At 43.4% G+C, this 22,783-nt stretch overlaps 1 protein-coding gene across 1 annotated transcript in view; it reads right to left on the reverse strand.

Moving 5' to 3' along the window:
* Window positions 1-21,081, reverse strand: part of gabrz (gamma-aminobutyric acid type A receptor subunit zeta) — a 40,548-nt gene extending 19,467 nt beyond the window's left edge. Inside the window, exons 1-2 of the mRNA XM_077200682.1 lie at window positions 20,862-21,081; window positions 13,276-13,350 (exon numbers count right to left, since the gene is read on the reverse strand). Coding sequence (XP_077056797.1) covers window positions 13,276-13,325 — 50 coding nt within the window. The 5' untranslated portion in view covers window positions 13,326-13,350; window positions 20,862-21,081. The remainder of the gene's footprint in view (window positions 1-13,275; window positions 13,351-20,861) is intronic.
* Window positions 21,082-22,783: the final 1,702 nt, after the last annotated feature.

Consider the following 22,783-nt stretch of genomic DNA (forward strand, 5'->3'; position numbering starts at 1 on the left):
CGTGCAACTAACTCATTCAAGTTTGCGCTGAGGAGATGGGGATCCCGGCCATTCAGCGGTGGTAAATGGATTGTGGCCTGCAGGATGTAACATGACTTAACGTATCCGTCCATCAGAGGGGAATGGGGCTGCAAGCGAGACGCCGAGCCAGCCTTTCCGCATATTACCTATTTGTACCCAACACCCGGGAAGAAACTGGCACATTGGGACTGGTAGGCCAAGACGATGGCATCCACTATCCAGTGGGTCAACCTCTGTTTGGAGACAGCCCTTCCCTTCTGCTGACCTCCAAAACAAACAAAGAGCTGCCCGAGCTTCTGAAGCTCTGCCTGTGGTCCACGTAAACACACAGTGTGTGAACAGGACAAGGGCTGCAACACTAGGGCTGGACCAGCCTCCTCCAGGGGCAGCGCTTGCAAGTTCACCATCTGGCCCCGGGCGGGAGTGGTGGGAACTTTGGAATTAATTCAGGATTAGGTGAGAGTCTGGCGGTCCAAATTCCAGGTACGTTTTACTGACGAAAATGCCTGCAGGTCCCCCGCCTTCTTGATAGATGTGAGCGCAGTCAGGAGCACTGTCTCTAGAGGGGCACAGGAGCACTGTCTTCACTCAACCACTGAAGAGGGGATGAGGCATGGTCAAAAAGAATTCAGACTCCTGGCGCCTCTCAGGAACCTGATGACCAGGTCGTGCTTTCTACTGTCTACTCTTTCGTGATGTGCTGTGATAGCAACATAAAGTTTTAAAGTGGAGGGAGACAGCCTTTGTTCCAACCCTTCTTGCAGGAAAGAAAGCACAGCGCTGAATGGCCATTTAAGGGGGTCTTCCCTACAGGGATTACACCAATCAATGAACAGACTCCACTTCAAGGCATACGCTTGCCTCGTAGAGGGCCTGACCTTGCACAGGACAGATATTTGCATAGGCCCAGGGGCCAGTAAAACAACTGGCAGTGGGAAGACTACAGAGAGGAGAACATGTCTACCTCTGATCCTCCCAAAACGTTTTTGGGACCACCTGGGGGTGTAGTCTCCACACTCCCGGGAGCGTAAGCTGTTATGAGAGCACGTCGGTTGCATAATTGAGCTCGCCCGAAATGTGACTGGCACAGAGCAACCTAAGTCTATGCTGAATACAGAGGAGGAGATGGTGGGCGAGTTGCGACATGCGACACGAACGTAGACCAGCTTGGTGGTTGATGTATGACACCATCACTGTGTTGTCCATAAGGACCAGCACGTGCTTGTCCTGCAACAATGGTTGAAAGCGCAGGGCCAGCAGTACTGCTATCAACTCAGGGCAATTGATATGCCACTGCAGTCGAGGTCCTGTCCAGGAGCCAGAGGCTGCATGCCCATTGCATACAGCACCCCAGATCGTTCTGGAGCCATCTGTTGTGATAACAATACGCCTTGACACTTATTCTAGGTGCACGCCGGCCCGTAGAAAGGCAAGGTCTAAACACGGGCTGAAAGTACGACGACAGATCTGTGTGATTATCACCCAATGTGTGTCACGGTGCCATGCCTATCTTGGGACTCGGCCGTGTAACCAGACACTTTGCAAGCAGCACCAGCCGAATCACAGACGTACCTGCGGAGGGGCAGTGAGGTGGAGCACAGGGGCCCAACCCTGAAGACATAGCGTCCCAGAGTAGAGGCAGTGAGTGTGGTGTAACACTTTTACCTGGCTCCATGGTTCCCACGAGGGAGTGGCTTGAGATGCATAAGGAGGTGTTGTGTCCTCGAACCACAAACTCCTGCCCTGTGATGAAAGAAGAGGTGGAGGAGAAAGCATAGCGTAGCTCACTGTCAAACCGCACTTTGTATGACCTCCTCCGGTGGAAGGAGTGGTGTGCCCACCATCTCCTGAAGAGCAGCTCCTTCCATCTCTGGGTTGGTGTTTTGCCGGAATGGTGTTTTGCCGACCACCTAGAGGGTTTAGCGGCCGCTGAGATGGATGGGTCACCTTCCTGCAGACAGCTCAACGTTGTCGACTGGTTGAAGGATGCTGCTGTGACCGCGCCGGAGCAGATGTATATTCCGCAAAGGGACGCCCTCTGCGATGAGTAGGCAGAGGGGCAGCCCCTGGCTGACTGGCCAGGGCAGGATGTGTTTGATCGCCTCAGTTTGCTTCTGTACTGCCGAGAGCTACTAGGCAAAGACCTCGACAGTGTCGCTGGAGAGGCCGGCCTGGTAGATGGTGGAGTCGAGAACGCCAACTTTGTTGCCTCCTTCATCTCAGCCAGGTTCAGCCAGAGATGACATTCCTGGACAACTAGTGTGGACATCGTCTGACCGAGGGCCAGAGCAGTAGGTCCATCGCTGTATGTAGTTCCTGCATCACCCCCGGTTCAGAACTACCCTTGTGCAGCTCTTTGAGTGCTTTGGCTTGGTGTACTTGACAATGGGCCATAGTGTGCAAGGCAGAGACAGCCTGTCCAGTGGAACTGTAACCCTTGGCGGCAAGCGCAGCGGAGAACTTACAGGGCTTGGATGGGAGGCATGGGCTACCCCGCCAGGGGCAGCACTTTGTGGTTAAAATGCACTTCAATTGCACGCTCCACCTGAGGAATCTCCGTTTAAACCCTGGCTGCCGCACCATCTGACGGCAGATAAGCATTTTCTGGCAGAAAAAGATGCCTTCCACCACTTTGTGACCTCTCCATGCACCTCCGGGAAGAAAGGAACTAGGGCAGGGCGTCGCTGTGTAGCACTCGTGTTCGGGAAAGCACTTTAGTCAACTCTGGATCAGACTCGAACAGCGCTCCTCTCCCCGAAGGGGGAAGCACAGCCGAGTCTTCAAACCCCCCCCCCCCCCCCCCCAGGCAGCCTGGACCAGCAGCCTGACCTGGAAACTGCGATGTGGCAGAGGAGTGGGAGGCGCGCAGGGCCACTATAACTCACAGATCACTATAACCCTCAGGTCACCCTGAGTATTAACCGAAGTGGCCCTCTACAGTGCAGAAAGAAACCAGATCTGGGAATAACAGAGGGAACTCGCAGTGGGAGCATGATTCATCAATGAACGCTGCCTCAGACATGTGAGGCATTGACCGTGGCTGTCACACGGCCCCTGGAAAAGGCTGCATCCATAAACACACGGGTGGAGTGCCATCTTTAAAAAGACGCAATGTTTGCTCTTTCAGGTAAAAACTGCTCTTTTACTCATTTAAGCACCCAGGGGTGAAATCGCACAAATGCTCTTTCAATGCAACCACCGCTAAATGCTCTCAGGCAAGATCCCATTGCGTCAGCCAGTTCTGATGTAACGTCAAACATGACTGACTGATAGGGAACTAAATGTTAAAATGACATGATAGTAATAAAACCACACAGGACTTTTCTTCTAAATGACCCCATTACCAAAGACGAAAGCAGATTAGTCTGACTAAGAATTATTTAGTTTTTTCATGTCCATTCTTATTTCGGAACCAACCTTGAAACTAAATCCAGCCCATGTCTCTGGTGTTTAGGCTGATTGACGTGTTGTGTATGGAGGAAGAGTGCTACGCAAGACTGTCTCCCCAACTGTTTCTGCTTTGGTCCACAGAGGCCGTTTCTCAAGCTTGTATCAACTCCATCTCCCCGTCTACACACATCAGTGGTCATTTGAGATATGAGCCCCAACTCTTTCTTTGGGATACCTTGTCCAGCATTGAAATATTAAACTACCTCAGAAAGTTTGAGTGGAAAATAATTGAAGTTTGTATTAAATTTTAACTTAAAAACTGATAGGAAACATATTTAGATCAGCAATAAACTGATCTAAAAAAGGAAGCAAGCCTGCAATGTGCCAGGCTGTTTGTTTATTTATACTAATGAGTTTAGAATGATGATGACCTAATTATTTTCATAAATCTGTGCACTCTTGATACCACCAGTGTGATACCCTCCTGCGGTTTGGATCTAGTCTGCTTTATCCAGAAGTATGTGTCAAAGAAATGATTACTTAGGGGTTCATGCATTAAATATTGCTTTTAAAATAGAGCATTCAGCTGTGTCTCTCATTTACAAAACAGTCATACAGTATATTTACAGTATAATTCAATAGATCTCTAGCAACTCACCTATGAAATAAAACTTTAATCTTGGAGAGTTTGCATTAAAAAGACTTTAAAAATGGTCATATTATAAATATTTTTCTCTGAGGTCCACTTTTCATGCCCAGTTTTCATGCCCATTTCAATGAAACATGCAATATCATAAACCCTCTAACAGTGGTGCCATGTATGCTTACTATAAGAGACTTTGGGTTTGTTTTTCATAATCATGTTACAAATTTGCACAGTGGCAATTCCATTTTATGGGTTTATTTCCAAAATACACATGGGTTGTCAAAAGAGAAAGAGGGGGACATTTTGATTGAATTTGGTTGACCATATATACTGTATGTGAAACAGTTTAATTATTTTTGAAAATAGAAAATGCAATTTAGAATTATTTTATGGACTTTATGCACAACAAATGAGATTAAAAAACATGCTATTCTACTTGATTCAAAATGATCCATAATGTCTTTTCAATAATAAATTGCATTTCATATTGAATTAAATCTAATTAAAAATCTCTCTTTCTTTGTTATTTTAGTTAGCTTATTGTTAGCAAGCTAACCGATAAGCCTGTGGTCACAGTTGTGTTAGTTTGGACTTTTTGTGTTTCACCACGTTTGTTGTCTTGGTCATTATGTTCAGCTGCGTACGTGTACTTAAGTTCAGTTCTGTTTATGTTTCATTGTCGGGTATTGTCTATGTTACGTCCATGTATCGCTCTCTCTTTTTGGATATACCCTTGGATTCATTAAAAGACTACATTCTCTCTTCATCATCGTGTCCGAGTTTGATCATCAACACAGCGTTGTGACACCTGTTAGCTATTTGCATGATACCAGCTGGCCAAATTTCTAATCGCCCAATAGGTTTCATCGGCATGTAACATCTCGGTTACGTATGGTAATCCTCGTTCACTCAAGGAGGGAACGGATACGTCTTGACCGATGAATAGGAATCTCGCTAGAGAGGCCAATCTACTTCGAGTGAAACTAAACGAGCCAATGCACATTGGCGTGCAATCATTTGCATCAGCTGTTCAGCCACGCATATATAATATAATATATAAGGTATATAATGAGTAGCAGGTGCGATTGCACTTCAGTTTTTTGCTGAGGAGCCGAGCCGATGACCCGGCGGGTCGCAGCAGACGTGGCGACAGGACGTACGTCTCCGTTCCCTCCTTCAGGGAATGAGGGTTACCATTCGTAATCGAGACGTTACCTATCAGTCGGTCACTCTCGGCGTACATCGTGACCGGCGAATAGGAATCCCTACCAAAGCGCCACAACTGCTGACCCCATCCAGCACCCTGTGCGAGCCTCTTGCCCCTTCTTGCCTGGAAGAACGATAGGAGAGGGCTTACACAGAGTGTATCTGTCATTGTTGATCCATGATAACCCATACAGTGAGATTATTGGATAACACTGGGAAAGCGTGCCCTTTCTGTTAGGAAGGAGAACGCTGCGGAACCCACATTGTATATGTAGGGAAGCCAACCAGTTGGAGTGGAAAAGGGAAATGACGTGCTGTACAAAAAGTTGATGCAAAATCCAAAATGGTGTTTTATTGGAAGGTGCTAAAATATTTACAGTGCAGGAGAAAACAAAAAATAAATAAAAACTGTACAAAAAGAAAAGAAAACCGCAACAATGTGCTAATTTTGGCTAAACCAAATGGCCCAATGTTCACAACACTGCTCAGTATCCAATTTCTCTGAGTACACAATCAGAACTGAAATCCTTTCAGCCATTAAGTCTATTTATAGGCTGAAGCCCCGCCCATAGTGCATACCAACCACAGGTACAAACTATTACGTTTGTAACAATCAATTTAAGTAATATAAACACCCAACACAACACTTAAACCTTCCAAAAAGCTAAAACAACAACCATTAACAGAGAGAGAGTTTAACAACAAATTATATGGTAAACACAACTGTTTCTAAATCCCCCCTCCTCTGACATCACACCAAAATGGTATTTTCCACAGGAAGTTATGTGGCTGTTGCTTTAAAAAACAGTTAAACCTGGATTATGAGTTTGGTTGTACAGAGTGTGAACCGGGAAGTCTAACTGCAATAAGGTTTGTGAAAAATATGTGGAAAAATAAAGGTAATTATTATATAAATTATTCTGTGTTCTGGCATTCTGTTCTTTTAGAAAAATAATGACAAACTTTAAGAAAAATTATAAAGAGTTGAAAACTATAACAAAACACAGCAGTAACAACTTTAAACTGAACAAAACAAAAAGTCCATAACACTTTCCTGATGTGTACACAGTTGTTAATATTGCCGGCAATGCACAGTATCAGTGAAATGGGTGTATGTTTGTAAGTCCAAGTTTATAGAGTCACCAGGTTAACCTGTGACATTTCTCCTCCCTTCCTCAGACACCTGAGGTGTCTTAGAGAGGTAATCTGCTGTAATTTTGTGATCCAGCTTTGTACAAAATTTCAAAGTCAAATGGCTGGATGGCTAAAAACCATCTGGTGATACGAGCATTTGTGTCTCTCATACGGCCCAACCAGGCCAATGCCCTGTGATCAGTCTCAAGTGTGAATTTGCGTCCCACCAGGTAGTATCGTAAAGCGTCCAATGCCCATTTAATTGCCAGACACTCCTTCTCAACTGTGGAATACCTGGATTCACGGGGAAGGAGCTTTCTGCTGATGTAGGCAATCGGTTGGAGCTGACCTTGACCTTCCTGAAGCAGTACAGCCCCAATGCCATGCTCAGAAGCTTCGGTCTGTACAGTGAAAGTCTTATTAAAGTCGGGACTCTGTAGAACAGGCTCTGTGCATAAGGAGTCCTTTAGGTCCTGGAAAGCCATCTCACAGTCCTGAGTCCAGTCAAATTTATTCGGCTTATCTTTTTTAGTTAAATCAGTTAGGGTAAAGGCTCGTTCAGAGAAGTTGGGGATAAAACGCCTGTACCACCCCACAAGTCCAAGGAAAGAACGGACCTGTTTCTTGGTCACTGGCCGTTCTGCATTCTTGATGGCCTCCACTTTCCCCACCTGTGGACGTATTACTCCATGACCTAACACATACCCCAGCTATTGTGTCTCAGTCCTGGCTAGGGTGCATTTGTCTGGGCGGATGGTTAGACCAGCATTCTTAATTCTCAGTAGCACGTCCTTCAGATGACCCATATGCTCCTGCCAAGTTTGGCTATAGATGATTATGTCATCTAAGTATGCTGCAGCAAACTTCTCAGTCCCCCGGAGGATCTGGTCCATCATCCTTTGAAAAGTAGCCGGAGCTCCGTGAAGCCCAAAGGGAAGGACACGGAACTGAAAATGTCCAAAGGGTGTTTTAAATACGGTCACCTCCTTGCTCTCCGAACTTAGTGGAACCTGCCAATATCCCTTGCAGAGGTCAAGTGTGGTGAGATACTTTGCTCTTCCAAGACTCTCCACTACCTCACCCACTCTTGGCATGGGATACGGTTCAAATTTGCTCACACTATTGAGCTTGCGGAAATCCAGACAGAATCTGAGACTGCCATCCTTCTTGGGCACTAGGACAATGGGATTGCTCCATTCACTGGTTGAAGGTTCAATTACACCAAGGCTTTGCATGGTCTCTAACTCCTCCTTCATAACTGGCAGAAGTCTTTCTGGGACCCGGTATATTGGCTGACGAATGGGTTTGGGATCTTTGAGAGTGATGTGATGGTGGATAACGTTTGTTCTGCCAGGTGTCTCCATAAAGAGTTGGGCTGGGATGCATTGTAGAAGTTCCTGCCTTTGACCATCTTCCAGGTGTTCAAAGTTCAGCTGACTGTTTCCCTGACGACCAGGCAGGTATTGTTCCTCTATTTCCTCCTCTCCCTCCACGGATCACATGAACAAAGCAGTTGTGGCTTCCGCCACTTCCTCAGATGTAGGTCCTTGTTGTGTGCAACGAGCATACCACTTCTTCAACATGTTAAAATGGAAGATTTGCAAGGGCTGGGTCCTGGATGGGATCTCGATCTCATATGTCACAGGACCCACTTTCCTCTTTATTTGGTAGGGGCCCTGCCACTTAGCCAGCAGTTTATGCTCACTCGTTGGTAACAACAACAAGCCTTTTCACCTGGCTCAAATGTACGGGATCTGGCTGTTCGGTCGTACCACTCTTTTTGACGTTTTTGAGACTGCAGGAGATTTTCTCGTGCAAGGACTGTTGTCTTCTGCAGATGCTCTCTCATCTTTAATATGTAGGAGACAATGTTTTTCTTGTCTGGTTTATCAGTGGCCTCCCAACTCTCACTCAGTACATCCAGAGGCCCTCTGACATGGTGAGCATAGAGCAGTTCAAATGGCTAGAACCCTGTAGATGCATGAGGCACCTCCCTATATGCAAACAGGAGGAATGGAAGCCACTTGTCCCAGTCCTTGCCCGTGTCAGAAACATATTTCTTCAGCATGGTTTTCAAGGTCTGGTTGAAACGTTCAACAAGACCATCAGTCTGAGGATGGTAAGGGGTGGTTGGTACTCTCTTTATACCCAGCAACTGATATACTTTTTGTAGGGTGTGGCTCATGAAGTTTGGACCCTGATCTGTGAGCACTTCCTGAGGTGTGCCAACCTGCGAGAAAAATCGTAGGAGTACAGTGGCTATTTGCTTAGCTGTGACCTCTCGTAATGGGTATGCCTCAGGGTACCTGGTTGCGTAATCGCAAATAACCAATATAAATCGGTTCCCTCTCTGACTCTTTTCCACAGGCCCAACTACGTCAACACCTATTCGCTTAAAAGGAGTGTCAACTACAGGAAGTGGTATAAGGGGTGCGTAGGCAGGAGTACGGCCAGTAGTGAGCTGGCATTCTGGACAAGATATACAGAACTCCTTAACCTCACTGTACATCTTTGGCCAGAAAAATCTTTTTGCAATTCGCATTAATGTCTTCATAAAAGCCAAGTGACCTGCCCAGGGTATAGAATGCCCAAGTTCTAATACTTCCTTCCTGTATGCCTTAGGTACTACCAGCTGCAGTCCGTCTTCCTTAGTCTGTCGGTACAAAAGACTATTTTGTACTACAAAAGTATCACCAAGCAAAGACACAACACCCTCATTTTCCTCAGCCTGTTTTAAACATTCAGTCAAGGTTGAATCCTCACTCTGAAGTTGGGCTAGATTACCAGGGACAACTAAGTCTGCTTCAGTGAGTTCGGGTTCTTCTGCCCCTTCCTCAGCTTGCTCTGAAGTTTCCAACAACCCCTCAACCCACTCCCTGCGTTTCTGCAGCCTTTCCTGCTCTGTAGGCCATGGCTCACCTAAACTTGTCTCAGAGCTGAAGGGCATTTCTTGCAGTGTTTCTGGTGTTATTTCTTGGGGCTGTGGAACCTGAGTAAGCTGCTTTGCTTGGGCTTTCGTGACAACACCACACCATACAGTCTCTTGCACCAATTCAGCTAATACAGGGAAGTCAGTACCTAACAGTACAGGATAGGGCAGCTTGGTAGCAACACCCACATCAGATATGACTGATTTTAGACCTCAATATAAACCTCAGCAGTAGGCAACTCAGTGCTATCCCCATGCACACAACAAACTGTTACTGCATCTCCTTCACTCCAGGAATCTCTGGGTATATATTGGGCCTGTACGAGAGTATGGGAACAACCTGTGTCCACCAACGCTGAAAGGGGTTTACCATTTAACAGTACAGTGATGACTGGCTCTCGATCGGGCTGTGTTCCTAACGGCTCTGGCCGGGGCATATAACAAAGACCAGTTGTCTTGGGCTTTTTGAGTGGGCAAAGGGGCCTAGTATGACCTGGTCTGAGGTCCTGAGACTTTGAGTTCTGTCCACGTACAGATGCAGAGCGCGAACCGGACATAGCAAAGCCAGGGCTGGGTCTGCCTCCTCCAGGGGCAGCGCTTGCAGGTTCATCACCTGGTCCCTGAAGGGAGTGGTAGGAACCTTGGGCACATAGCCAGGCCAGGGTCTCAGTAAAAGATGATTGTCACTCGGCCCGAACTCTAGGCACGATTCGTTGACCGAAAATGCCTGCAGGTCCCCTACTCTCTTGATAGAGGCCAGTGCAACCAGCAGCAAAGTCTTCATGGAGCACCAGGGAAAGGTCCCAAGAGGGTATGGAGGGGGGTCGAGGAGGGTTTAACTGTCTCGCCCCTCTAAGGAACCTGATGACCAGGTTGCGTTTTCCTACTGTTTTGTCATCTATGTGGTTGTGATAAGCTGAAATAGCGGCAGCATGTACTTTGAGGGTGGAGGGAGACAGCCTTTGCTCCAACCCCTTCTGCAAGAAGGAAAGCACGGACCCTATCGAACATCATCGGGCGTCCTCTTGGCGTGAAAAACACCGCTCGACGAACAGGTTCCACTTCAAGGTGTACACACGTCTCGTAGACTGCGCCCGCGCAGAAGTGATTGTGTTAAGTACCTCTGGGGGTAAGTCACCTAGAACCTCCACGTCCTGTCCAGGGACCACACATGGAGTTTCCAGAGGTCCGGACGCGGGTGCCATAGGGTGCCCCGTCTCTGAGTCAGAAGGTCCTTCCTCAGAGGAGTGGGCCAGGGAGGGACTGAGATTTCTGGGAATCAGGTCCGGGTGGGCCAAAAGGGGGCCACGAGAAGAATCTGCTCCTTGTCCTCCCTGACTTTGCACAGGGTCTGTGCAAGTAGGCTCACTGGGGGAAACGCATATTTGTGGAGGCCCCGGGGCCAGCTGTGTGCTAGTGCGTCCGTGCTGAGTGTTCTCTCATTCAGGGAGTAAAACAGCTGGCAATGGGAGGTCTCTGAGGAGGCAAACAGGTCTACCTGAACGCTTGGATGCGTTCTCGAACTGCACGCTGCCTACCGCTTGCGATAGAAGAGGCGGATGAGAGTGGTGAGGATTCCTCCCACTGCTGTCCGGGCCCTCTTCGGACCCAGAGATGGAACAAACTGGTATTTTATTGAAAAGTGGGTATCTCTGGTTTTAAGAGCAGCGGCAGAACACAAATAAAAGGGAACAAAAGATTTTCCACCCGGCCCTCTTCCGGGGGAGGAAGCGGTGCGGTCACCATCTCCTTGAGAGCAGTCCCATCCATCTCTGGGTCGCCCATCCATCTCTGGGTCGCCCGTCCTAGGGCCGCTTACCCCTGGCTTTGCCCCCTCTTGGCGGGGGCCTGCGACTGGCTCCTCGGCGCAGGTGGGGGCGGCAGCTGATCGAACCGGCAGGATGTGTCTGATCGCCTCAGTCTGTTTTTGTACAGCCGAGAAGTTCTCGACCCGCTTCGCCGAAGAGGCCGGTCTGGGACACGGGAGAGTTAAGGAACCTGACTTTGCCGGTCTCCTTCATGTCAGCCAGACACAGCCAGAGATGGTATCCTAGACCACCATAGTGGACATCGCACGACCCACTTACCGCACGGTGACCTTCGTCGCACAAAGTGCGAGGTCCGTTGCGGCACGAAGTTCTTGGAGAACTTGTGGATCATGACCACCCTTGTGCAGATCTCGAGCCCAATCCTGTTGTCGGCCCGGGAAAGCATGGCCATCATCTACGGGTTCCGACTCGGGCACCGCTGCCACACCCAAAGGGGGCAGTGGCGCCGAATCGTCTTTTCGCAGGGAACTCTGACCCACCCTCCGATGCAGCGATCGGCATCTGTTCATCATGGGGAGCGCCGAATGAAAACGACTGGTACACATCTCGTGGATGGTCCAGCACATTCCGTTGGTGGCTCTACTGGCTGCGGAGCATGGGAGGGATGAGGGTTCTAAGGAGGTTGGTTCACCGTGATCCTCTGGTCACCCGCACTACCGCCTGAAGTAACCCTCGGAGGAGGGTTAGATCACGGTGGAGGCGCAGGGACTCCGCCCCTTTGCAGGAAATAGAGTCTCGACCGTTGCTCCGAGATCGTCATCTTCCCACAATGGGTACATGACTCATCCACGAACGCTGCCTCAGCGTTTTCAATGCCCAGACACGCGATACAGCGCTCGTGACCATCCCTTGATCCCAGGTAACGACCGCATCTATATATATATTGGGCTGGGAAGTATGTTGAATTCTGAAAGTTATAGTATGATTTCACAGTACCTCAAGCTCTTTTATCTCAAATGATCAAGGAACATTTATGACATGACCCCTTTAAACACTATTGGTTCTGAATAGACCTCATTTAGACCAGCAGTATAAGATTTCAACAAACAAAAACGTTACAAGGCCCTTTCCGAGACTAAGCCTTCAATAGAGCATCCTTATCTTCATGTGCTAAACACTAAGAACCCAAAGAGGATGTATTGCTCTTGTTGTTGTGGTTTAGTCTGTTATGTGATATTTCCAGGACAAACTATATGTACACCCACTAAATTCTCCCATCTTGCCAGGAAGAGAGACTGGAGATTGGAGAGGAAAGGAGGACAGGAAGGGGGTGGGTAAAAGCAGATGGTGAGGTGAATTGATGTTGGCACGCTTCCTCAACATCCGCCTTTGATCTTTTGCAGAGTCGTCCTGACCAGCAAGGTCCTATAAATCTTCCCATCAAATTTCAAAGGTCATGCCAGAATACCAGCATCGATGATGAGATGCATATCTCATTAAATGGAATCTGCCTGAACTTTCATTGAACATGGCTGAGCGAAGGCAGTTCCAGTAAATCAATGTCTTGTTTCTACACTGTCACCAGTAATCGTGTTAGCATTGCAGCTACTGTACTGCTGCATAGAAAGATAAGCTCAAACAGGCAAAACAGAGAGGAGACACGATACGAGGGCTGGTATTTCCATCTGTAACCCGTACATTGACTCCGACGGTCTCATTCAGGCACACCCAAAAGTCTACATGGATTAGCTATAATTCCATCCTTCCTTTAGCTACACCTTTCACCGAGCCCACATAATCTGGTGTGAATGGATTCTTAAGGCATATAGTCTTTTATTTGCTGCCAAATGAGTAAAACCTAAATTATACCGGCTTGTCATTTCGGCAAGGATGTCACTCCGAAAGCTTATCACCCGTGAGAACTTGTTGACAAAGATGGGTTTTCCGCCTCAGCTTTCCTGGGAGCGTAGAGAAATGCCATGTTTATCAACTTTACAAAGTTACTGCTAAAGTTAATGCACATCGTACTCTCTAGTTTTTGGGAAACAAATAAATTAAGATGAAACAACACAAAAGCAATAAACACTGTACACCGTAGTCATATTCAGCTTGCCACATCACAATAATGAGTGAAGGAATAGCAAAAGTGAGTTAGAAATAAGTCACCAGGAGTTTCTTACCTGCAGATGAAAAGGAAGAGCAAAGAGCCCACAAGGCTACACAAATGCATGGCTGCTTGAGCGTTATGTGTCCAACTGAGAAATGAGAGAAAACGAATGGACAGATTATGTAGAGATTCAACAGATTTGTACATAGAGATTATGCATTACTGACAAATTTTGCAGTTAGCATAAGCGCTCAACCTTTTAGCTTGATGGGCCAGGCACTATTAGGACAGGTTTCCTCAATCCTCCTTAAGTGTGTTTAGAGAGTGTTAAGTGACAAAATATACCCCTTACTCAAGTTTTGACTGAAGCTATAAGGCAATACAATTAAAAAAGTTTTAAACCTGCTATCAATAATTTACCATCACAGGATACTTTGAGAAAAAAAATGAACAGCTATCCAATTGAGATATACAGGTCCTTCTCAAAAAATTAGCATATTGTGATAAAGTTCATTATTTTCCATAATGTAATGATAAAAATTAAACTTTCATATATTTTAGATTCATTGAACACCAACTGAAATATTTCAGGTCTTTTATTGTTTTAATACTGATGATTTTGGCATACAGCTCATGAAAACCCAAAATTCCTATCTCAAAAAATTAGCATATCATGAAAAGGGTCTCTAAACGAGCTATTAACCTAATCATCTGAATCAACTAATTAACTCTAAACATCTGCAAAAGATTCCTGAGGCTTTTAAAAACTCCCAGCCTGTTTCATTACTCAAAACCGCAATCATGGGTAAGACTGCCGACCTGACCGCTGTCCAGAAGGCCATCATTGACACCCTCAAGCAAGAGGGTAAGACACAGAAAGAAATTTTTGAACAAATAGGCTGTTCCCAGAGTGCTGTATCAAGGCACCTCAGTGGGAAGTCTGTGGGAAGGAAAAAGTATGGCAAAAAATGCTGCACAACGAGAAGAGGTGACCGGACCCTGAGGAAGATTGTGGAGAAGGACCGATTCCATACCTTGGGGGACCTGCGGAAGCAGTGGACTGAGTCTGGAGTAGAAACATCCAGAGCCACCGTGCACAGGCGTGTGCAGGAAATGGGCTATAGGTGCCGCATTCCCCAGGTCAAGCCACTTTTGAACCAGAAACAGCGGCAGAAGCGCCTGACCTGGGCTACAGAGAAGCAGCACTGGACTGTTGCTCAGTGGTCCAAAGTACTTTTTTCGGATGAAAGCAAATTTAACATGTCATTCGGAAATCAAGGTACCAGAGTCTGGAGGAAGACTGGGGAGAAGGAAATGCCAAAATGCCTGAACTCCAGTGTCAAGTACCCACAGTCAGTGATGGTCTGGGGTGCCATGTCAGCTGCTGGTGTTGGTCCACTGTGTTTTATCAAGGGCTGGGTCAATGCAGCTAGCTATCAGGAGATTTTGGAGCACTTCATGCTTCCTTCTGCTGAAAAGCTTTATGCAGATGAAGATTTCATTTTTGAGCACGACCTGGCACCTGCTCACAGTGCCAAAACCACTGGTAAATGGTTTACTGACCATGGTATTACTGTGCTCAATTGGCCTGCCATAGAGAATCTGTGGGATATTGTGAAGAGAAAGTGGAGAGACGCAAGACCCAACACTCTGGATGAGCTTAAGGCCGCTATCGAAGCATCCTGTGCCTCCATAACATCTCAGCAGTGCCACAGGATGATTGCCTCCATGCCACGCCGCATTGAAGCAGTCATTTCTGCAAAAGGATTCCCGACCAAGTATTGAGTGCATAACTGAACATAATTATTTGAAGGTTGACTTTTTTTGTATTAAAAACACTTATTTTATTGGTCGGATGAAATATGCTAATTTTTTTTAGCTTTTTTGAGGAATTTTGGGTTTTCATGAGCTGTATGTCAAAATCATCAGTATTAAAACAATAAAAGACCTGAAATATTTCAGTTGGTGTGCAATGAATCTAAAATATATGAAAGTTTAATTTTTATCATTACATTATGGAAAATAATGAACTTCACAATACTGAACTATCACAATAAGCTAATTTTTTGAGAAGGACCTGTATATGGAAAAATGTTGTGAAAATAGCAAATTTAAATAATTTCAAATACTTATCAATGATTTGTGAAACTTTCATACGGTTTGTCCTGTGAAATCCTTAACCTCAGACCTCTGTGTGTAAATTTGACCCTTGAAAAGATGCATTCTGATGCTTATAATCCCAGAACGCATAGTGAAATAATCCCTCAAAGGTCTCTGAGAACAGATTTACTGATGGTGACATAAAACTCGATAGATACGGTGCATATTTCCAGGGAATTATGTAAAACCACTTAAGCTATGTGACCACCAACTACGCAAAGATGACAAGATAACAACAGTATAAGTATTTAGTTTTTAAAATGATTCTCGATTCCCTCATTCTTGAATACTTTCCAGTTGACATTTCTGCCTTGTAAATACAATAGATTTTATCTGGCAATATATTTTATAGATACTTTTTATCTTCTCAATGTCTATTTTAAGCCTTGATGGCCAAAAATAGTCTGTGATTCTTTGCTCAGTCTTCCAGCACCATTGCAATCTGTGTGCAGCTGCGACGAGTTTGAGACAACAGACGTCTGCCCTGCAGCATGTGTATTGCAGGAAGATGTAAAATGCTTAAATTTGAATTGCACGGGTAGTGCTTCAAAGAACTTAAAGCGGGCATCTTGTCATGTTGACATGGTTGTCATGTTGACATGGTCAAACAAACACAAAACTGTCTTAATGTTAATATGAAAAAGAAAAATCTGTTCCTGACCCAGATTAATACGTTCTTTTTTTCACACAGACCAACACAGGCAAAAAAACACAAACACTGAGATGTAATACTCTTCTATTCTGCCTGTCAGTGCTATCACATCCAGATTGTTCCACATACTGCAACTCATCTCTAAGATCAGAACATTTAATTTTCATTATTTATTATTTTAACACTCCTGTCTCTTTTCTACTCATCAGCTCTTCATGATGGTTTGTGATGGAGGTGGGTAGCACAATAAGTACCACTGTACAAAAGTACAAAATTGGTTTTCTGTAAAAAAAAAAAAAAAAACTAACTGAGTTTAAAAACAAAAAAACTGTGTTCCACACAACTGAAAAACACTTAAAATATATTCTTTTATGCACAGAAGAAGAAAAAAAATCTACAGGGTTGGAACATCATGAGGGTGAATAAATAATGACAGAATTATTTTTATGTGAACTAGCCCTTTCATTTTTGTAAGAACAAGTCATCAGAAGTTGACACATCCTTAAGGAGAAAATTTCGATGTCTCCAGGCTTATTTGTACCCGCATACATGAAACATGCAGTCTTCCCACACACATATATATCTTACATGCAGCATTGCAGCTCCCCATTGCAAAAGCTGTTCTATCTAATTTCTATCATGGTTTGTGACTCAGTGGCTGCTTGAAGGATCCTGGTCTTAAGACTGAGATGTCACTCATTTAGAGTGACAGATGACATCTTCAATGAGGTCTGGACCTTGATAGGGAAGACCACGCGGGAAGGTTACACTGGACATGTTTAACAATCTTACCAGGAAACCCAAAAAGCCTGAAGCTGGGAATGCTTTGGTGGTTATGGGTATTGGATCTCCAGTGCTACAAATACTGTTCAGTCCTCCTGACTTTCTCATGTAATATACACTACCATTCAAAATTTTTTAGTGCTTTTAACATGATGACGTAGTTCCCGGTGCGTTGCAGATCAGCTCAATCCGAACAATTGTAGTTAAAAAGTATATATATATATTTTTTTAAATGACCTATCGTTTCGCGAGATAAGACCCTCCTCCTCAGCTGCGATTGTGCACAGTCCATTGAAGCACTTCAAAGACCTTTGAAATTGCATTGATTTGGACTTCAAAACACTGGTTGTCTTTGAAGTCCATTATTCGAAAAAAAAATCCAGAAATGTTATCCTCAAAAAACTTAATTTCTCTTCCACTGAGGAAAGAAAGACATGGATATCTTGGATGGCATTGGGGTGAGTGAATTATTAGGAAATTTTCATTTTGAGGTGAACTAATCCTTTAACATATTGACAGCAGATTTGCGACAGTTCCACGTGAATTCCCTGCTACTTGAAAACAAAGAAGATGCCCGCTTTTGATCGCGAACAGTGGTCTATTGAATCGGCTTTGGCCGCGACTCTGGAAGACTTGGAGTTAAGCTTTTCTGTGAGAAAAGAACAAAGAACGGCACTGAAGTCCGTTGCTCTGACTACGTCACCTGCGTCGTTGCTCTGGTTGGTTGTAGTGCTATCCTATTGCGTGCAGAGGGAATTTGAAAGACAACCATTTACCCCGCCCCCGGGATTGAGCCCTGCCAATGGTGTGTTCCCAGGCCCAACATCTTGATGTGGGTCTGGCTTGTCAGGCTCCAGGGGTAGGCAAGTTCGGTCCTAGAGAGCCGCTGTCCTGCAGAATTTAGTTCCAACCCTAATCAAACACACCTGAACAAGCAAATCAATGTCTTCAGGATTACTAAGACTATAGCCAGGTGAGGTTTTTTTCAGTGTTGGAGCCAAACTCTGCAGACCAGCGGCTCTCTAGGACCGAACTTGCCTACCCCCGGGCTACACCAAGGCTGCATTTATTTGATAAAAAAAAATATCATATAACATGTAAAATAAATATCAGTCAAATAACAGTTTTCTATTTTAAAATATTTTAAAATGTACCGGTAATTTATTCCTGTAAAGCTAAATTTTCAGCATCATTACCCCAGACTTCAATGTCATGTGATCCTTCAGAAATCATTCTAATATGCTGCTTTCAAGAAACATTTCCCTTTAATGATCAATGTTGAAAATGGTTGTGCTGCTTAATTGTTTTATGGAAACTGTGATAATTTTTCTAGGATTATTTGATTAATAGAAAGTTCAAAAGAAAAGCACTTAATCTGAAATAAAAATCTTTTGTAACATTAAGTATTTTCTGTCATTTTTAATCAATTTAATGTGTCCTTGCTGAATAAAAGTATCATTATTTTTTTTATTTAAAAAATCATACTAATCCCAAACATTTAAACGCTAGAATAATTAAAAGACTTAACGGCAGTCTAACATTGCTAATCTACATCCATCTAAAAAGCAAAGAGCCTCAGCTATTTTTCTTTATTGCACTCCTTCTTGCTATATTGACTTTAAATACCAGATATCTCAGTGAGAATCTAGGTCAGTGAATGACTGAGTTCTGTCTCTTGCAACGGCAGGGTCCAATTACTGTTCTTTGACAAACTGAAAAATATCTCCACGAGAACCTTCTGAATTAGTCATGAAAGCAAAACAGGAGCATTACATGAAACATTTTATTTTTTAAAGCCTCTCTTAGCCTTATAATTTACTAAAAAGCCATATTTATTTTTTGCTGTTCATCTGTATATGATGTAGCAGGGAAAGCATCTCATCTTTCCTCTTAAGGTGATGATACACAGGGCAACTTTTTGAGCAATGTTGCTGGGCAATCTTGCAGAGCGATTGTTGCTTGGGCACATTTCATATTGAAAATGGGAAATACATTTCTATCTGGATAATTTAGATCGGTCGTGGGCCCTGTGTCTAATCTGGTTGCCCGTTGACGGCAACATTGCCCAGCAATATTGCTCAAAAAGTTGCCCTGTGTATCATCACCTTTAGAATATTGTAAATAATAAAATATGAATGTGGAAGAGAGAGAGTTTGTGCACATGGTAAATGTGATCGCCCTGCCTTTGATAGAGATTATCTGGGCATCTCATGGCACCCAAGATAAACCGCTTTCAACACAACTGATCATTTACCAGCTAACAGAGCACATAAGAACTGCGGATTTGAAAACCAATGGAGAGCTTAGCCTTAAGCCATCAGCTAATCACAAGATAGAAATCTGCACAGTTTCTCATAGTTTTTCAGGCCACAGTCCATAGTAATGTATGGCAACAGACACCAATAAGACATTATGTCACTTGAGGACGACAGAATAATCTCAATTCAAGGGCCTTATTTTAACTTAAAGGGTAGTAAAACATCAAAAAAGTAATCCTTGTGACTCCAGTGGTTTAACCTCAATTTTGTTTGAGCAAAAAAACAAACATGATTTACGTGTGTAACGTTTACACAATAAAGTCTGCTCTTGCATCAACACAGCACTCTTCCATTGTGGTGCTATATGAATGTGCATTACAGATTAATATTTTGTAAATAAAGAGGTAAATTATGTTGTTGTTGTTGTTGTTTTTCACTAACAAAGTACTCACGTCGCTTCATAAAATTGAGGTTAAACAACTGCCATCACATAGATTATTTTAATGATGTCTTTACTACCTTTCTGGGCCTTGAAATTGGTAGTTGCGAATAGGCTGTCAAAGGAGTGACAGAAAGTTCTCAGATTTAATTAAAAAGATCTTCATTTGTTTTCTGAAGATCAATGAATTTATTATGGGTTTGGAAGGACATGAGGGTGAATAATTAATGACAGAATTTTCATTTTTGGGTGAACTAACCCTTTAACTCTATGCCATATTTAACCTGCAGATACAATATCCGTCCGAACGTACATTTTGTCAATCTAAGTCAATCTATGAGTGCCATATCACATGATTTTTATTAAATACAATAAACTAAGGTAATTAAGCATGCTGGTCTATGAAACAGGGCAGAAAAATATGACACATTTAATAAATTATGAATCATGATATTTAACTTTAATATTCATTGTAGCCTACTGAACAGTAGGTCTAAGCAAAAGACAAGAGATATATCTGATTTCACTTCTAATGCTCTGACACATTAAAGGCAATCTTCACCAAAACTGAGTTAGATTATCTTTAGACCATCCCTGTCAAAAGTTATTTTGTATTCAAAACTGTTTACATACACTGACATTGAACCTTTTTTTACCAAGAAATTGTAATGATCATACTCTTTATTTGTTTACTCGGAACATACGAACTATAGTAAATTTCACAATTACAAAAAATTGCATATAACATTATAAATTTGAGAAAGACTGAAATAGTAGCCTATATAGGCTATTTTCTTTTAAATCAGATGTTTAGAATCTGGTAACCTTTTCACACAAACATTAGGCTACCATAAACTGATTTTTATTGATTACCATTTGTGCCTGCATTTAGAGTAGACATAAAACGTGGTCATATTTGTGTTACTAAAACTTTGTTCAAGACTAAAAGGGTTAAATTTGAAGATCTGTCACAGTGGGAAGTCGTTATTTTAAATACAAACACAATATGCACTTTCGACATGTGGAACTATTTACAATACACATAAAACGCATTTTATATTTTACAGTAGGCTAACACAAATTGTCCTCTATTAGGCTACAGCCTATAGAAAAGCGGGTTTAAAACTGTTTACGGTCTTCAAATCTTACACAATAAATGAATCAACAAGCAAGTGATTTAAGCAACAAACATGATTGCGACTTTTCGGTTGTTGTTGTTTTTTTGTTTTTGTTTTTAAATAGTAAACTATAGCCAATAATAAATCCATCATACAGTCCCGACTTTGTATGTTTTCAAACATCAAAATATTTCATTCAAATTCATAGACGTAGCCAACATTAAAACACATGACTCACTGCGTACTTACATTTAAAGCCGGGCAATCGTTTGCATTTCCCAAACGCTTATAATATCGAATCACTCATCTACATATGTTGTATCGGAAGTCCGAGCCATTTAGTTCTGTGAAAAGAAGACGTGACTTTAAGCGGTTTTCAAGGCGCTGGAATCCGTCAGTGATGCGCAACTACAGCAGTCATTCTAAACTACTGGTTGCATCCTAGACACATTCTGCGCTGTGTGTGTGTGCTCATAGGAGAGGAGCCTATCAGTGATAGACTGACGATTCAGTGGTGATTGGAGGGAACAGGCTTGGAAAATGACATCTCACATGTTTGTAAATATACATTGAATCACAGTGGCATGCAATTATAGGCACACTCACATCATATACTACTTATCTCTGTAGGCTATTTTAGCCTATGCCACATGCATGCAGGCAAACCCTGTCTGTTATCGCTTTCTTTATATGTCATGTCACTTTGACCATGAGGTTATTTCTTTCGAGGCATGAAATTCTATTTTCACATGCCTGCCCACTTCTGGCAAGTAAGAAATGTTTGACATTGCATCATACATAGATTATGCCCTATAGCATTGCAAGGAATAATGCGGTATCAAGTGCAGAAAGGCATTCGCTTCTCCTAGCGGGTTGTTAGAGACTGGATTCTGCAATTTCGGGGTAAGCTCCAGTTCCAGCACCCACGGAACTGGCAGGTCTTCATAATAAACCCGCTTACTGCTGTTCTCCAACATTTAACTGCCAACAGGCACAGATCTGACTGCAAGAAATTTCCTTTTGAAACTGATGGATGTCTTCACGGCATATTTCAGAGTTGAAAATGTGTGCAGATCATTGTACTTTTGGCTGTAGGCTGTTAAAGTTTAAAGGATGTTAGTTAACTAGCTAAAAATAAAATCTCAGAACTTATTTGTTGAAAACAGTGTTGACTCTGATCTATCTTCATCAAGCACCTGCAAGTCAGTTGGTTCTAAAGCTAATTGACTGCATGTGCATCAGCATGTTGCCTGTCAGATCAAACATTACACAAGATGCATTCAAATAGGATCATCCCACATTGCCGCAGAATAAAAATTGTATGCCAAACGCTGTTCCTGTCCAAAAAGTTCTCTGCTCGCTCATGCAACTACATGCATTGAAGGCTTCCCGCAACACTCCCACTCAAGACATTTAAATATGTCCTTTAGTGTGGCAGAGAATTGTGAACCCATGAAGGATTTAATTCATTATTCAAAATAAAGCGTGACTTGAGACAAAACGTATACTACATTAAAATAGACGAGACATTAATCGTGTAAATTTTCTGGGTGGCAAAATAAACAAAGCTAATTGCTTTGACACATTCTCATACAGAAGAGAATTCTCAATCTTTTCTATAACAAAGAATTCAAATCTAGTTGCGTGTTGAATATGCAAGAACACATAAATCATACTAAACCACAGTTGCATGGATTAGACATGTGCATGTAGACAGTAGCATGTGGATACGTGCTTTAGGTTGTAAGAACGAGCTCTATTATTGAATCTGGAAATAAAGCAAAATGACAGAAAAATGAGAATTAGTCCTCAGAATCGGATGCCACGTCCATAATTTATAGCAAAACAATTTGCATTAATTTGATCTTAAACAGATTCATTAAAAGTAGTTACTACTCCACCACCTGTGTCATCATCACCAATGTGGTTTAAGGACAAAATTGCGACAATACAACTTCGAGAAACAGTCGTGACTAGTTAGTTGATTTCTTCAACGATACATTGTACTATGGTAGTTACACAACAAGTTATGTCGTTGTACGAACACAACCCTGGTTTGCACCCCATGTTCTCTGCATGGTAAAAAAAAAAAAAAAAAAAAAAAATATCCCATGTTCCCTAGCAGAGGTGTAAAGTCCAGGGATCAGAAAGTAAAAGTCCTGCCATATGTC

The sequence above is a fragment of the Siphateles boraxobius genome, unplaced genomic scaffold (genome assembly GCF_051911475.1).
Source record: "Siphateles boraxobius isolate OS27281-9 unplaced genomic scaffold, OSU_SipBor_1 46, whole genome shotgun sequence".
NCBI classification, from domain to species: Eukaryota; Metazoa; Chordata; class Actinopteri; order Cypriniformes; family Leuciscidae; genus Siphateles; species Siphateles boraxobius.